Source organism: Grampus griseus, assembly GCF_964374135.1.
Source record: "Grampus griseus genome assembly, chromosome: 20".
Classification (NCBI taxonomy): Eukaryota; Metazoa; Chordata; class Mammalia; order Artiodactyla; family Delphinidae; genus Grampus; species Grampus griseus.
Window position 1 is genome coordinate 16863158 of NC_139014.1, and position 17418 is coordinate 16880575.

Below are 17418 nucleotides of genomic sequence, written 5' to 3' on the forward strand. Positions count from 1 at the left end.
ATTTTAATTCCATTCCATTTTTCAGAATTCTCAATCGTAATCCTTTGACAACAGTTGAAGATTCTCATCTTTTTAAATTGCCAGCATTAAAATATTTGTAAGTATTGCAACAGTTTCATGGCTCATGAGATAATTTCTCCTTTTTACTTTCGTCAAAGATTGAGTACTTCAGCTAAAAAGACATAATTTAGATTTTAACTGGGTTATTGAAAATAAGAGTTATTGGCAAAGAAAGGGATTAAGAAAGAATATATTTGGGTAAGACAGCCAGCAGAGAATGAGAACAGTGTTGAAGAACACATATAGATATGGAACATGTAGATGCATGTAGGAATATTATTTATCCCAGAAAGAAAAAAGGAATAAAGGGTATATTATTTTTTTAAAAAAGAGTGATCAAAAGAGATAGATGCAATTGAAAATGAGAAATCAGGATAATAGAAAATGATGGTACTGTTCAGCACCAAGGTCATTAATTTGATGATGCAAATTTAAATTTCTTCAGTAAGAGCTGTTTTGGATTATCATCTATGGCAAGTAAGAAGCCAGCATTGAAGTAATCACATGTTAAGTATCTTTTTAAGTTTAGAACTTTTGTCTTTGGGTTTTCTATCACGCATGTTTGGGCTTCTCCTTCAGAGACATGGGAACAACACAAGTGTCACTTACAACAGTTGAAAGCATCCTCATGATGACCCTTGAATTGGAAAAACTGTAAGTTGATTTTCCTTACGTTTATTTTCACTCAATTGTTTTTTTAGCTTTACTATTTTCTTAAGTCAGGTTTATTTATGTATAATTTTCATTTAACAAAATTCACTATTTTTAAATATACAGTGTGATGTGTTTTGACAAACGTATAGTTCTGTAGCCACCACCACATCTGAAGTAAAGAAAACGTCTGCACTCCCAAAAGACCCCTCGTGTCCCTCTGTAGTCAATCCATCCTCCTCTCTCTACCAGCCCCTGGCAACCACCAATCTGAGTTTTGTCCGTATAATGTTGCCTTTTCCAGAATATTTTATAAATGAAATCATGTGGTATGTAGCTTTTTGTTTTTGGCTTCTTTCACTGAGCCAGTCTCTTTGGAGATTCATCTGTTTTGTTGCACCTGTCAGTAGTTCATTCCTTTTTATTGCTGAGCAGTATTCTAGTTGTGTGGATACACAGTTTGTTTACGCATTCATCGTTTGATGAACATTTGCGTTTTTTCTCATTTTTTGGCTATTATGAACAAAGCCTCTGAAAACAGTCACATGTGTGTCTGAACATATGTTTTGTGCGAGCATATGTTTTCATTTCTTTGGGGTAAAATCCCTAAGGGTGGGATTGCTTTATCATATGCTAACTGCATATTTAACTTTTTAAGAAACTGCTAGACTGTTTTCTAAAGTGCCTGTGCCAGTTTGCTTCCCCACTGGCAGTCTATGAGTGTTGCAGTTGCTCCACATCTTCACCTGATTCTTATATTAAAAAAAAAAAAAAAAATTTCAACCTTTCTAGTAGGTGTGTAGTTGCATCTCGTGGTTTTGCCACATTTTGCATTTCTGTAATAGGTGAGTGATGTTGAGTGTCTATTCATGTGCAAATATCTTTTAAAATGAAGTGTCTGTTCAAATTCATTTTTAATTGGATATTGTTATTGAGATTTAGGAGTGCTTTATATAAAAAGCAATGGAAAAAGTCCTTTCTCTCAAATAAGTGTTTAGTAAATATCTTCTCCCAGATTGTGACTTATCTTCATTATATTAAAGTGTCTCTGAAGACTAGAAGTGTTAAATTTTTGATGAACTCTAATTTAGCAATTTTTCTTTTTTTTCATATTTATTTAATTTATTTATTTGGTTGTGCTGGGTCTTAGTTGCGGCAGATGGGCTCCTTAGTTGTGGCTCATGGGCTTCTTAGTTGTGGCATGCGAACTCTTAGTTGTGGCATGCATGTGGGATCTAGCTCCCTGACCAGGGATCTAACCTGGGCCCTCTGCATTGGGAACTCAGAGTCTTAACCACCAGGGAAGTCCCTTAGCAACTTTTCTTAGATGGTTTGTGCTTTTTTCTGTCTTATCTAAGAAATCTTTCTCTGAGACCCCATTGTCTAACCCATAATGACAAAGATTTTCTCCTATGTTTCCTTCCAGAAGTTGTATAGTTACACTTAGGTCTATGATTCATTCTGTGTTAATTTTCATATATGTTGTGAGGGAAGGGTCAAGTTTCTTTTTTTTTTTTGCAGTTTAAATAACTATTTCTGTAGGACCCTATTGCGACAGTTTATTACACAACTTACTGCACCTTAAATTGTGCCATCCCCCTTAAAATATGGGAAGCTAATAGAAACCTTCTGTTATGCCAAGGCTAGTTGAGGGGATTGCATGAATTAGTATGTGGAAAGGGCCCTGCATTTAGCAGTCTGTTCCAACCGTCTTTGTCAGGTCAGCTGACCAATGACTGTCTTCACCATGCCGTCACACATTGGTCACTGCTCTAGCCTCATCTTCCTCAGCCTCCCACAGCATCTGCCACAATTGCGATCCCCCTCTTGTAAGCTAGATGCCCTTCTCTCTCGATATTAAAAAGTATTTCCCTATGTAACGACAATACTGCTAACACACAGTACTAAATAAATTAAATTCCTACACAATAATATTACTTAATAAAGATTTGCTATTCAAATTTCCCCAATTGGCTCTCTCATATAATATCATTTCTTTTAAGCTTTTTGAGGTATAACTGACATACAGTAATCTGTGTTCACACACACACATACACACACCATGAAGACATCACCAAAATCAAAATGTCCATCACCTCAGAAAGTTTCTTAATGTCTCTTTGTAATTCTTCCTTCCCATCTTTCCTCGCCCTTCCCAGTTGCTATGCAACCATTGATCTGCTTTCTGTCTGCATTTTCTAGAATTTTATGGAAATGGAATCATACAGGGTATACTTTTTTCTAACTGGCTTCTAACTCAGCATGATTATTTTAATCTTCATCCATATTGTTGCATATATCAGTAATTCCTTTCTGTTTATTGCTGAATAGTATTCCATTATATGTATGTACCACCATTTATCTATTCACCATTGATGGACATTTGAGTTGTTTCAGTCTTTGTCTATTACAGATAAAGTTGCTATGAATATTTGTGTACAAGTCTTTGTGTGGATGTGTACTTCCATTTCTCTTGGGTAAATACCTGCAAGTAGAATGGTTGGATCATTGGTAAGTGTATGTTTAAGTTTTTAAAAAATACCTATTTTCCATAGTGGTTTGATCATTTTACATCTCTACCAGCAGTGTATGAGAGCTGCATTTTCTTCACGTTGCAGCCAACATTTGCTATGCTCAATATTTTTAATTTTACATATTTTAATAGGTGTGTAGCTGTATCTCACTGTGGCATCCCTAATGATTAATCATGTCAAACATCTTTTCATATGCTTATTTTCCATCTGTATATCTTTGAATCTTTTATCTATATTTTTCTTGAGTTTTGAGAGTTCTTTATATATTCTGGAAATTGGTCCTTTATCCAATATGTAAGTTGCTAAGTATTTTCTCCCATTCTGTGACTCATCTTTTTGTTCTCTCAGGAGTGTCTTTTGCAGGGCAGAAGTTCTTAATTTTGATGCTGTTTAATTTATCTATTTTATTCTTTTATGGATTATGCTTTTGGTGTTGTATCTAAGAAATCTTGTCTAACGCAAGGTCATAAAATTTTTCACCTGTTTTTTTTTTTTTTTTTTTTTTTTTGCGGTACGCCAGCCTCTCACTGTTTTGGCCTCTCCCGCCGCGGAGCACAGGCTCCGGACGCGCAGGCTCAGCGACCATGGCTCACGGGCCCAGCCGCTCCGCGACATGTGGGATCTTCCCGGACCGGGGCACGAACCTGTGTGCCATGCATCAGCAGGCCGACTCTCAACCACTGCACCACCAGGGAAGCCCTCACCTGTTTTGTTCTAGAAGTTTTATAGTTTTATGTTTTACATTTAGATCTTTGAACCAATTTGAGTTCATTTCTGTATATGGTTTGGATGAAACTTCTTTTTTTTTTTCTTTTTGCACCTGGATATTCAATTTTTCCAGCATCATTTGTTGAAAAGACTATCGTTTCTCCACTTAAAAACTTTTGAACCTGAAAGTCAGTTCTCCACATCTTTCTTCTTCAGAACTTTCTATTCTGTTCCTTTGATCTTTTTCTCTGTCCTTACACTACTATCACAGTGTCTTGAAGGTGTAGTTTCATAAGCCTTGAAATCAGTTACTGTTAGCTCTTCAACTTTGTTCTTTCTCAAAGTTGTTTTAGTTATTCTAAACTTTATTTCCATATGAATTTTAGAATTAGCTTGTCAATTTCTATAGAAAAGCCTACTGGGATTTTGATCTATAAATCGATTTGGGGACAATTGATGTCTCAACAATATTGAATCTTCTGATCCATGAATACTTTATATCTCTCCATTTATTTAGGTCTTCCTTAATTTCCCCCTGCAACATTTTACAGTTTTCAGTGTGCCAGTCTTTTACATCTTTTGTCAGATTCATTCTAAGTATTTTATATGTTTGATTCTATTATAAGTAGTATTTTAAAACTTTGATCTCTGATTGTTTGTTGAGATCAATTAATCTTTTTGTATGTTGATCGTGTACCCTGCAAACTTGATAAACTCATTTATTAGTTCCAGTAGCATTTTTGTAGATTCTATCAGGTTTTCTACATAATCATGTTATCTGCAAATAAAGATAGATTTACTTCTTCCTTTCCATTCTGAATATCTCTTTTCTTTCTTTTGCCCTATGGCACTGGCTAGAACCTTCAGTGCAATGTCAAATAGAAGTAATGAGAGCAGACAGCCTTGCCTTTGTCCTGATCCTGGAGAGAAAGTACTTTGTCCTTCACCATTAAATATGATGTTAGGTATTTTGTAGAAGTCATTTATCAAGTTGAGGAAGTCTCCTTCCATTCCTAGTCTACTGAGGGCTGTTCTTTTCTTTAATGTGGAATGGATGTTAGATTCTTTCATTCTTTTCCTGCATCTATTGCAATGACTATGTGATTTTTCCCTTCTTTTCTTTTCTTAATTTGTTTATTTATTTTTGGCTGCATTGGGTCTTCTTTGCTGCACGCAGGCTTTCTCTAGTTGTGGCGAGCAGGGACTACTCTTCATTGCAGTATGCAGGCTTCTCATTGCGGTGGCTTCTCTTGTTGCAGAGCACGGGCTCTAGGTGCACGGGCTTCACTAGTTGTGGCACATGGGCTCAGTAGTTGTGGGTCACGTGCTCTAGAGCGTAGGCTCAGTAGTTGTGGTGCACAGGCTTAGTTGCTCCATGGCATGTGGGATCTTCCCAGACCAGGGCTCAAACCCATGTCCCCTGCACCGGCAGGTGGATTCTTAACCACTGCCCCACCAGAGATGTCCTGATTTTTCTTTTTTAGTGTAGTAAGTTGGGTAAGTTGATTTTCAAATATTAAAGCAACCTTTCATTCTTGAGATAAACCCCACTTGGTCATGATGTATCATCTTTTTATATATTATTGGATTTGATATGCTAAAATTTTGTTAAGAATTTTTGCCTCTGAGTTCATGAGAGAGATTGGTCTATAGTTTTTTTGTAATGTCATTGTCTAATCTTGGTATAGTGAAAGTTGGCCTTATAAATAAGTTGGGAAGTATTCCCTTCTCTTCAACTTTCTGGTAGAGTTTGTGTAGAATTGGCATTATTTTATTCCTTAAATGTTCCATAGAATTTATCAGTTAAGCCATTTGGACTTGAAGCTTTCTTTGTTGGAAGGTTTTAAACTGCACATCCAATTTCTTTAATATCCTTATTCTTGAATAAACTTTAGTAGTGCATGTCTTTCAAAGAATTTGTCCATTTCATATTGAATTTATTGGTATAAAGTATTCTATAATATTCTCTTATTATCCTTTTAATATCTGTAGTACTTTTCTATTTTGCAGTTTATTTATTTCTACTTTGACCTTTATTGTGTTCTTTCTTCTCTTACTCTGTGCTTAATTTGCTCTCGTTTTTCCAGTTTAAGGTGGAAGTTGAGGAAGCTGAGTACAGCATTAGCAATATCCCACATGTTGACATAATATGTTTTCAGTTTCAGTGAGTTCAAAATAGTTTTTGATTTCCCTTTTGATTTCTTCTTTGACCACAAAGTTACTCAGAAGTGTGTTGTTTAGTTTCCAAATATTTGGAGCTTTTTCAGCATTTTAAATTTCTAATTTAATTCCATTGTGGTCAGAGACATATATTGATTGCCTAAAATCCTTTAAAAAAATTTTTAAAGTATTTTTTAAATTTATTTCTTTGCTCCGTTGGGTCTTTTTTGCTTTGCCTGGGCTTTCTCTAGTTGCGGCGAGCAGGGGCTACCCTTCGTTGTGGTGTACCGGCTTCTCATTGGATGGCTTCTCTTGTTGCAGAGCACAGTCTCTAGGTGCATGGGCTTCAGTAGTTGTGGCACACAGGCTCTAGAGCGCAGGCTCAGTAGTTGTGGCGTACGGGCTTAGTTGTTCTGCGGCATGTGGGATCTTCCCTGACCAGGGATCGAACCCGTGTCCCCTGCATTGGCAGGCAGATTCTTAACCACTGAACCACCAGGGAAGTCCCAATTCCAGTATTCTTAATCTTTTGTGTAGATACATATTGCAATCTGGTGACATTTTCCTTCTGCTTAAAAATACTTCTTTTAACATTTCTTATAGGGAAAGTCTACTAGTAATGAATTCTTTCAGGTTTTGTATGTCTGAGATAGTCTTTATTTTGCTTTTGTTTTGACAGTTGTGGGTGTAGAATTCTAGGTTGATAGAATTCAATTCACTACTTTAAAGATGTTATTCCACTGAGTTCTCGTTTACATTGTTTCCAACAAGAATTCTCCTGTCATTGTTATCTTTGTTCCTCTGTATGTACTGTATAGGTTTTTCCTCTGGCTGCTTTTAACTTTTTTCTTTATTGCTGGTTTTGAGCAATTTGATTATTTTTTGTGCCTTGGTGTAGTTTTGTCCATGTTTCTTATGCTTAAAGTTCATTGATCTTCTTGACTTTGTGGGTTTATAGTGTTTACCAGTGTGGACAAATTTTGGGTATTATTTCTTCAATTTTTTGTATTTCTCCTCTCCTTCATGGACTCTAAGTACACATGTATTAGACCACTTGAAGTTGTTGCACAATTCGCTGATGCTCTATTCATTTTTGTTGTTGTTTTGTTTTGTTACACGTTTTGTTTCATTTTGGATAGTTTCTATTACTGTGCCTTAATGTTCACTGCCCCTTTCTTCTGCAGTGTCTAATCTGCCATTAACCTCATTCAATGTCTTTTTCATTTAGACTTTGTTTGTAATCTCTAGAAGCTCAATTTGGGTCTGTTTTGCATTTTCCATGCCTCTACTTAACATTTTCAGTGTTTAGCCTGGGTTTCTTAACAACTGAAATACAGTTCTAATAACTTTTCTTCATGTATAATAACTTTTTTTTTTTTTTCTGGTACGCGGGCCTCTCACTGTTGTGGCCTTTCTCGTGGCAGACCACAGAGTCCGGATGCGCAGGCTCAGGAGAGCCCCATGTGTAATACCTTTTTAAATGTTCTTTTCTACCAAGTCTAACATCTGTGTAGATTATGGGTTAGTTTTGATTGGTTGCCTTTTCTCCTCAGTATGGGTCATATTTTCCTACTTCTTTGCATGCTTGGCAATTTTTCATATGATAACAGATGTTGTGAGTTTAGTTTATTGTGTGCTATATATATTTATATTCCTGTAAAATGCTTGGGCTTTATTTTGTGTGAAATTAAGTTACTCAAAACAGTTTTATTCTTTTACATCTAGCTGTTAAGATTCGTTGGGTAGGAGTCCACGTAGCCTTTAGTCTGGAGCTCATTATTTGCAACTACTGAGACAAGTCCTTTCTGAGTATCATGAGGTTTTCCAGTCTGACTTGTAGGAACAGGTACTATTCCTACAACCCTGTGTGATAACCAGTTATTCTTATTATTAATGTGGTTCTTTTCCTGGCATCAAGTAATTCCTCACACAAATGTACTGACCAATACTGTGTTGAATTCTCAAGAGATCCCTCTGCATATCCCCAGAGTTCGTTGTCTGTGCACTTCTTTTCTCTCTCATACTCTGCTTTGTGAACTCTAGTTACCTTGGTTTTCCCAGACTCTCAGCTCCATTTCCTCAGTCAGGGAGTCCACCAGTCTCAGCCTGGACTTCTCTTCCCTGTACCATGACCTGGAAACTCACTCAGAGAAGTAAGTTAGGGCTATTATAGGTATCAGTTCATTTATTTTCCATCTCCTGGGGATCACTGAACTGTATTGCCTGAGGTCCAGTTTCTTGAAAACTGTTGTTTCATATGTTCTGCCTGATGCTTTCATTGTTTCAGGTGGGAGGTTAAATTGGTCCTTGTTACTTCATCTTGGCCAGTAGCCAATAATGTTTTTTAAGTCTGTTTTATTTTTATACAGGGTCCAATTAAAGATTAGGCATTGCATGTCATGTCTTTGTTTCCTTTAATCTAGAATATTTCCCTGCTATTCTTTTTTTTTTTTTTTTGTCTTTTATGACATTGGCATTTTTGAAGAGTCTAAGCCAGTTGTCTTGTAAATTGCCCCACAGTCTGGATTTGTCTGTTTCCTCATTTGATTCAAAGTAAATATTTTGGGGAAGAATACTATATAGGTGATGTATTCTTCATACTTCATCACTTCAGGTGGCCCAGTGCTAAGTCTGATCCCTTGATTAAGGTGGTTTCTTCCATATCTCTCCATTGTGAAGTTATTTTTCCCCTTGGTAATTGATAAATAATATGAGGTCCCATACTTTGGGATCAGTGGAGATCCTACTTTCAAACAACTCTTCACCCAACTGTGCATCAATGATAATCCTTGTCTGAATCGATTATTACATTGATACTTGCAAAATGACACTTTCCTAATCTATCATTCCTTTTGCATTTATTAGCTGACATGATTATATAGAGAAGAGCTCCCCACTTTTCATTTTGAGTATCATTATGAACTCATGTGCTTTTTTCTAAATTAACTATGTTATGCCTTATTATAATGATCATGTTATTCTTTGGAATGTTCCATTTGTCTAGATTTGGCCAATGTGATATCTGTTATTGTTTAACCACACGATGCTTTTTTATTACTAGAATAACTTCTGATATATTACTACTGACAAGTAGGAACTGAGAAAGGGACTCCAGAAAGTGCGGCCTTATTCAGACTCTTCTTAGAAGTCTGCCTTCTTCCTGTGTACTCTCAACCCAAAGGCTTTCGGGTTGGAAGGAGATATTTCTGAATCAAATTACAGATCAATGTCCCCCAATTCTAATCCCTATTCCCTTTTTTCTAGGCATACCATACCTACTGCCATCCTAATCCTTCTGTTGGGCACCTCTCTCCTCCTCTATATTTATTTACAACAGTCAAGAGCAGCAATTGGCCAACCGGCCCCTATCCTGTTCTCCAGCCCATGAGCCCCAAGAACTCCTTTTTGCACTGGTCTGTGGGGGCCTTGGACTCCCCCTTCTACCTACTCAAGTAACTCTTTTATCACAACTTTAATGACCAGTGTTTCCATTTATAGGATCTTACCTAACCGTATGGGCTGCTGCCTCTGCCAATTTAAAGATAGTATTGAGGTTGCCTGTAAGACAGTCAAGCTGCGTTGTGACAGTGAATGCCTGACAGACGTGACACCTTGTGGTGAGTCTCAATTGCGGGATAATAAATTGTTAATTTAATTTTTTAATGTTTATTTTTAATCAATGATGATAAATTTTAAAATTAGTGGTGTAATTGCATTGTTTTAATTCATTCATTCAGAGTTCCAGCTCCCTAAGTTTCTAAGGACTACCCCCTTGCTAAAAATCAGATGCTTGGTTACATTATTAAGCTAATATAACTGATCTGCATACATAATGGAACAAGAGAAAGGAATGGAAGGGGGAAGGGAATTCACATTAATGACCACATATCCTATGCTGTGCTCTCTGCAAATGAGAACTTATTCATATAGCGCATCACATTTTGTAAACTGATTTTATATACATTAAGTCTCAGGTACTCTTTGTCTCATAGGAGAGGTGTAAATATATTTTTGTTTATTTTGTGTGTTTCTGCAATTTTTTAAACAGTACAAGTGATACTGTTTTATGTCCTATTTGGAGCCTGAGATTTTCTGGTTCCATAACCAGAAGCTGCTACCTAGCCCTTCTAATGGACGGGAGAGCTAGTTTATTCTTAGACTGTCTAGCTCTGAGCTTGCTCTGAATCTCAAGCTTTTCTATCCACAAAACACTCAGGGGGTTTCAACTATTTTTCTATATATTAGATTTATTGGCACTAACTTGATGACTTCCAAAATGTACTTTCATGCCCAGGTAGCTTGAATACAAGCCTCTTTCAGTGATCTAGAGCACATCATACAAATAACACTTTGCACCTTATATAAAGACAATATTGCTGATTTTTCAACACGGTTTTTTTTTTCTGGCCGTGCCACACAGCTTGTGGGACCTTAGTTCCCCAAACCAGGGATTGAACCCGGGCCACAGCAGGGAAAGTGCCGGGTCCTAACCACCAGACCACCAGGGAACTCCCCCTGACAACTTTACTAATTATTATTACTCCCTTCTCCCCCAGATGTGGGCAGAAAAGGCATTTTTACTCTCCTTTTACAGGTGAGAAAAAACAAGATCAGAGGTGTTAAGTGCTATGACCCTAGTGCCCCGATCTCCTGTCCCCAGTTTGGGGCTCTCTGCAAGCCCATGCTCCTCCTTTCTCATGACCCTCCCCTCCTCCTCTGACCCTCACCAAAACTACTTTTAATCCTTTTGGAAGAGAAGCCCACCTGCACAATGGTACACGTTGCCTTCACACAGTCAGAAGCTTTGGACGGTTCCCCAAGTAAAGCTGGAAACATTAGAAGTAAAATGAAATGAAAGCAAAGTAGCCATCTGACAGAAGTTGCTTGTTCCCTTCTGCAGTTGAAGACCTCAAGTATTATTCCATTGATTTGTTGAACATTCCACATTGGCATATAATCTGGCAAATCTCTGAATTTATACCCCAGATCCCTGCCCAAATTTTAGCAAAGAGCCAGGGCGGACATAGTGTTTTTTTCTGTATAGATCCTTGTGTTATGGGCGCTGGGATATATGGAAGCAGGGACTGAGCAAAGGACTCGGTGGGCGGGTGGAGAAGGACATGTCCAGATGACGACCTGTTAGCGGCGGTTGCTGTCGTGGTCGTCTGTGATAGCAGCAAGAACACAAGCACACTGAGGGGGTGGAGAGGGGAAGCCTCACACTCCTCTGCCTCTGAGGCAGGACAGGATGGGGTATGTGAATGGGAGGAGTCACGGTAGACCTGCAGAGAGTCCAGCTGAGTAGGGGAGTATTTGTCTTCCAGCCTTGCCTTTTCTGAGTACTGGCCGCTGGGAACCAGTGGAGCAATCCTGAACATAGTTACTATATTTCACGCTACAGAATTTTCTGAGTAGATAGCCACTTTTTCAAGAGATATCTTTTCACATTTTGTTGTTGCCAGTCATAGGCTTAAGTGTGGGTTTCTTTTACTCCTCAGTGGCACTCAAACTTTGACTGATTCCTAATTTATTTGGCTGTGGACTGACAAAAAGCTGTCCCATCAGTGTTCAATGATCAAAAACAGTCCCTTCTTTTTTGACAGATGAAGAAACATCTATAGGGAATGCAGAAGGATCGTTGATGAAGGTGTTACAAGCCCGGAAAAAGAACACCACCACTGAGCTGACTATTGAGTCCGAGAGGGCGTCGTCAGATAAAAGTGCTGTCAGCTTGTCAGGCTTCATGAATGAGCAGCTGGACTTTAAGAATAAAAGTGATATTATCAGTACACTAAATGACATACTGCCTTATACCTCAGAGGGAAATCTAGGAGATGTGGAATCAACATTATTCCCATTCATTCAACTTCTTTTCTCAAATACACCAGATAGAGATATGCCGCAGGGCCTTTTGAAAGGCAATACAAGGAGCCCTTCTGTTAAACCTGTACCCAAGAATTCAACTCATAAAAACAAATTGAGGAAACTCCATTTTGTGGAACATTTGTTAGATGCAGAAACTCAAGAAAAAATTGATGAGGTTAAAAAGGAAGAAAAACCTGCCACGCGTACGCGTTCCAACATTTCAAGTGCCACGTTTAAAAGCTACATCTTTCAAAAGAAATTGCAAACTGCCCAACCACAGAAAGACAGCCTCGCAAACACTGAGAGTACAGAGGAAAGGCTGCTGAGAGTGAACAGGGTCCTCAAGGGCCCAAGGGGCATACAGAAAATGCACCTCAAAGCAGTGGGAGATGAGAGCGTCAGGGGGAAACAGAATGCCCAGCCATCTGAGGCGAACACTGCTGAAGAAAGAAGGCTCAGGAGGCCATCCCCAAGAAAGCTGAAACAGCTTCTCATGGTGCAGAGTCCCAGGAAGCTGGTGGGAAAGTCCTCCAATGCAGAGTCTTCATTCATAAAGGAACACAAGGCAGCAGGCTCCTCTTCCCAGAAACAGTACTTCAAGGGCAGGCCTTCTGCCTCCATCCCTCCAAAATCCCCATCTGAGGTTAAAAGCACATCAAAAGACTTATCCAACACTCTTCATGTTTTAGAGGATGCAAAGGCTAGAACTAGAAACATTAAGGACTTCGAACTAATCTCACATTCTGGAAAAAAATACATCTTCCATAAAATTAGGTCTCATCGGGTCCACAGAAAACCCAAAGGCAAAAGGAGTGGAAAGTTCAGAAAGAAAAGTTCACTCACTAGAATGATGCTTGCAAGCCCTCCGTTCTCTGTACTGAGGAGTCTCATAAATTCCCCTCCACGAGAGGCTGTTTCATCTTCAGGAGAAGTGACTTCTCAGGAAAAGCCTTTTCCAGAATTATTTTCTCCTTCAGACCCTTCTACAGAAAACACTACTTCAGGAAACAATACTGCACAAAATGTTTCTGAAGAAATTATTTCCACAGGAAACTCTACTCTGCCAGGAGGAACCGGCCCTGGAAACACTACCCATAGGAACGTGTCCACTGCACATTCTACTGTTGCTGCAGACAACAGTATGCCAACTGTTCAACACACCAACCAAACACGATGGGAGTACCACAACACGGGCACTGAATTATCCTCTAAGCCCACAGGCTTCGCTTTCCCAGGGCTCACATCCCCGGGTGATCAAGTTGAAACTCAGCTAAACCAGCAGCTACGGTCCCTCATCCCCAACAATGACATGCGAAGGCTCATTTCTCATGTTATCCAGACTTTAAAAATGAACTGCTCGGAGACCCACGTGCAGCTGGCCTGTGCCAACCTCATCTCTAGAACAGGCCTCCTGATGAAGCTTCTCAGCAAGCAGCAAGAAGTAAATGTGTCCGAAGCGGAGGGGGATACGAACCAGTGGAAAGCTGACAACTATATCAGTGAGAGCACAGAAGCCCAGAGTGAGCAGAAAGGGCAGGAGTCAAGTGAGGTGAGGGTAACCCCTGACACATGGGACCTGGACTTTTACTCAGTTTAGGACACGCCATTAACGTGCCCAAGCAGGAATGCCACGGGCTCCTAGTCTCTATCTTATCTTCAGCCATGAAACGGGCTAGGACAGTGATCTCTCACTTTGCTCATTTAGACAGGTGGCACTATTCCTGGGGCAGACGAGAAAAGGACATAACACAAGATAAATAAATTGTAGATAAATAAATTGTAGAAGAAAATGCTAATGATAAGATTAACAACATTAAATTTGGCTTGTTCTTACAGAAGCTACTCGCCTGAAAGGATTGGGTTTTATAGTAGTTTAAGAATAGTTAGCTAGCGTTTAGAATAGGTTTAAGAATAGTCAGTTTTCATCCCTTTTATCTCCTTGTTTTTAAAAAGTTGTTATTTGTTTTTTTAGCTCACAAAAGAAGTTCCAGCATATGGCTATAAGAACAGACTCATCTTGGCAATATCCATATCTGCAGTAGTGACGATTTGGGTTACAATTCTCTGTCTCGTTGAGGTAAGGACAATACTTAATTCAGATTCAGAACTCACAAGCTGAGAATGAAATCCACCTTTCCACCTACTACTACTTGATTCTTCTCTTTAGTCATAAGGACTGACATACACTTTGTTCTTTTCTTGAAAAGTATATTCCTAGGATGATTTTTTGTATTTTTGTTTTGTTTTTGTTTTTTCTCTGGGGGGCTGCGTTGGGGCTTCATTGCAGTTCATGGGCTTCTCACTGAGGTGGCTTCTCTTGTTGTCGAGTACGGGCTCTTGGCACGTAGGCTCAGGAGTTGCGGCGCACGGACTTAGTTGCTCCGTAGCATGTGGGACCTTCCCAGACCAAGGATCGAACCCGTGTCCCCTGCACTGGCAGGCGGATTTTTTTTTTTTTTTTTTTTTTGCGGTACGCGGGCCTCTCACTGCCGTGGCCCCTCCCGCCGCGGAGCACAGGCTCCGGACGCGCAGGCTCAGCGGCCATGGCCCACGGGCCCAGCCGCTCCGCGGCATGCGGGATCCTCCCGGACCGGGGCACGAACCCGCGTCCCCTGCATCGGCAGGCGGACTCTCAACCACTGCGCCACCAGGGAAGCCCCATGGCAGGCGGATTCTTAATCACTGCGCCACCAGGGAAGTCCCCACAGGATTTTTAAAGGAACTCCACTCCCAGGAAATCTCTATGGAATTGGATCCATGATAACAAGCCATTGGACTATTTTGACAAGTTAAGTTTATAGGAAGGCCAGAGCTGACATGATAGTAAAATTCCTTCAACTCAGAAAACGATGCTGATTTGATGTACTCAGCAGTCACTCTCATTCTACTTTTGATTTCTTTCCTTGTTGGCTGAAATGATGAGAGATATACGATCTCCAAAGTCATGGAGCTATCAGTCACCCTGGGAGAGGTAAAAGGACATGCCTAAACGATAAAAGTGTGATCTTTTCAATTCCTTAGGTTTACTTAGCATCTTTCTTCTCCGGTGTATTAGGAATTGTGTAGATAGGTTCCATTAAACCACTGCAAGTAAAATCCTGCAGCAGGCTACCCTAAAGTATGTCATATTTATAGTAGCCTATTCCTGGAGGTAGCCTGTTTACCTTTTGTTCGGTTACACAATGGTTTATTACTTTTCCCCACAGGCAGTTGCTAACATTAAAAGAGTGGTTTTAATAAGCTGAGAATCTTGATTCTACCCTTCGAATCTAACCTACTTTATTTACCTTTTCTCTTGTAATGGCCTCCCTCCATTCCAGCCAAAGCGGCTCCTCACTATACGCTCGTTACACCATACCCATTCCTACTTTGGTCTGTGCCTTTGCCCATCTAAAATTCCTTTATTTTGCTTTGCCTGTGGAAGTCCTATGAATCTCTGAAAAGCCAACTCAAGTTCAGATATCTGTCTTCGTAAAGCCTTCCCTGAATACTGCAGCCCTCCTGATCCTAGTCCTGTGAGGTTTGTCACCATTTCTTAGGGGCCATAGCAAAGTGGTCCCTCCCCTCAGAACTCACAAAAGTGGTAAGCAGTTTTTTAAAAGGCAGCCCCCCAAGAGAGAAACACCAAAGTTAGCACATCATGGAGCTGAGCAGAGGTCCGTAAGGACCAATGGCTTGCGGGCCTATCAGACTTGAATACAACCTGACATGATGTACTAACTTCTAACGAGAAATGTGTCTATCTGCAGGAGGGTTGGTCAGTAGTGAAAGCATAGAAAAGGTGAGGAGAGACCAGCATGGGCAGTGCCCATCCTCACATTGCCCGAGAGTAGAGATGGCACCTTAGGCAGCATAACTGACGAGTCAGGCCCCCTAGCCAGGCTGTGCCTGTGGAGGAGATGAACGGATCCAGCTACCTCAGGCCTTCCCATTAAATTCTGGATTCAGCTGATTCCTTTTCTAATTCTGTTCTCACCAAGTAGCCTCCGATCGTGTGATTGTGCTTTAGTGTGCCACGGAGGCCTGTCTCCACAGAAGGCAATTCTCTCATTGTGCAGACACGGATGCCCTGTGTGTAGAAGAGATGTATTTCTCATTGTCAAGTAATAATTTGGCATTCTGATTTTTGATCAATCCTGTGATATTGATAAAGTGCGACCGCCACAACAGGAAGACGTGAGTTCTCTCTTGGTGAGGAAGAGTATGATTTCTGAGCCAGGAGGCTGGGGACTGGCATGGGGTCAGCTTGCTAGTCATTGGCCATTGCCCAGACTGTACCCTCTATATCTCCAGGTGGCATATGGCCTCTTGCCTTTTTAGAATTTCAGGAAAGTCCCCTTTTTATTGTTTTTAACTTCTAGGTAGTTTAACCTTACATTTGTTTTGTTTTGTTTTGTTTTGGCCTGCAGGATCTTCGTTCCCCAAGTAGGAATTGAACCTGTACCCTCGGCAGTGAAAGCGAGGAGTCCTAACCGTTATTTCCTCTCCCCACTTATGTGATAAGCTTTTTGAGGACAGGGGCCATGCAGTGTTCTTCCTATGGTAGACAATAATGGGGTTCAACGGAACAGAGATGAGGCATTATGTCAATTCCACAGTGAGGAATAATGCAGCCGAATATTTATTTGAAGTAGCATAGAGTCCAGCAGTAGACCCATGTGTTGTTAAGACTTTTGAAATGTCATGTTTCAATATTCCAATCAGTGGAAGAAAATGAATAAATGGTGATAGAATAGCTGCCTAACTCCTTGGGGGTAAATAATAGCAGATCCCCATTTTTCATCTTAAATAAACGTATTTCCATAAATGTGAAGAAAGACCACATAAAGGTATTAGAGGAAAATAAAAGCAATATTTTTATAATCTTATGGTGGGAAAGAGCCTTCAGAGCCTGATGCCACAAGCAGAGCCTTTGATACATTCCACCATCTTGTCTGTGACACCAGCTTAGCACTGATTCATGCCAAGCGTAAGATGAAGAGTTTTCCATATATTGTCTGATTTAATGCCCACAGTCCTGTGAGGATGATATTACTATCCCTCCTTCATCGATGAAGGAGATCAGTGTGAGGGCCCAGGGGCCAAACCAAAAGCAGAAGCCAGTTTCACCCGACTGCAAAGCTTGTGCTCCCTACTCCACTCTTTTGTCGTGTCTCCTTAGAGACAAAAACACTGGAAAGATTCGAAACCCTGAAATTCAATGAAAGCCAGTATTTCTTTACTATGAAGAAGAGTTGTTTGTTTGTTTGTTTGTTTGGAGGTGGCGGGATTTGGCCATGCTGTGCAGCTTGCGGGATCTTAGTTCCCTGACCAGGGATTGAACCTCGGGCCACAGCAGTGAAAGAGCCAAGCCCTAACCACTGGACCACCAGGGAACTCCCAAGAGTTTTATACGTCAACAAGAAGAAGACAAACAGTCTAGGGGAAAAGGGGGCAAGGG

At 40.1% G+C, this 17418-nt stretch overlaps 1 protein-coding gene across 1 annotated transcript in view; it reads left to right on the top strand.

The window, feature by feature from the left end:
• LOC309838581 (leucine-rich repeat-containing protein 37A2-like) overlaps positions 1–17418 on the top strand; it is a 28276-nt gene that overhangs the window by 6911 nt on the left and 3947 nt on the right. The window contains exons 3-7 of the mRNA XM_082679760.1: positions 26–97; positions 640–714; positions 9612–9730; positions 11717–13527; positions 13951–14055. Coding sequence (XP_082535886.1) covers positions 26–97; positions 640–714; positions 9612–9730; positions 11717–13527; positions 13951–14055 — 2182 coding nt within the window. The remainder of the gene's footprint in view (positions 1–25; positions 98–639; positions 715–9611; positions 9731–11716; positions 13528–13950; positions 14056–17418) is intronic.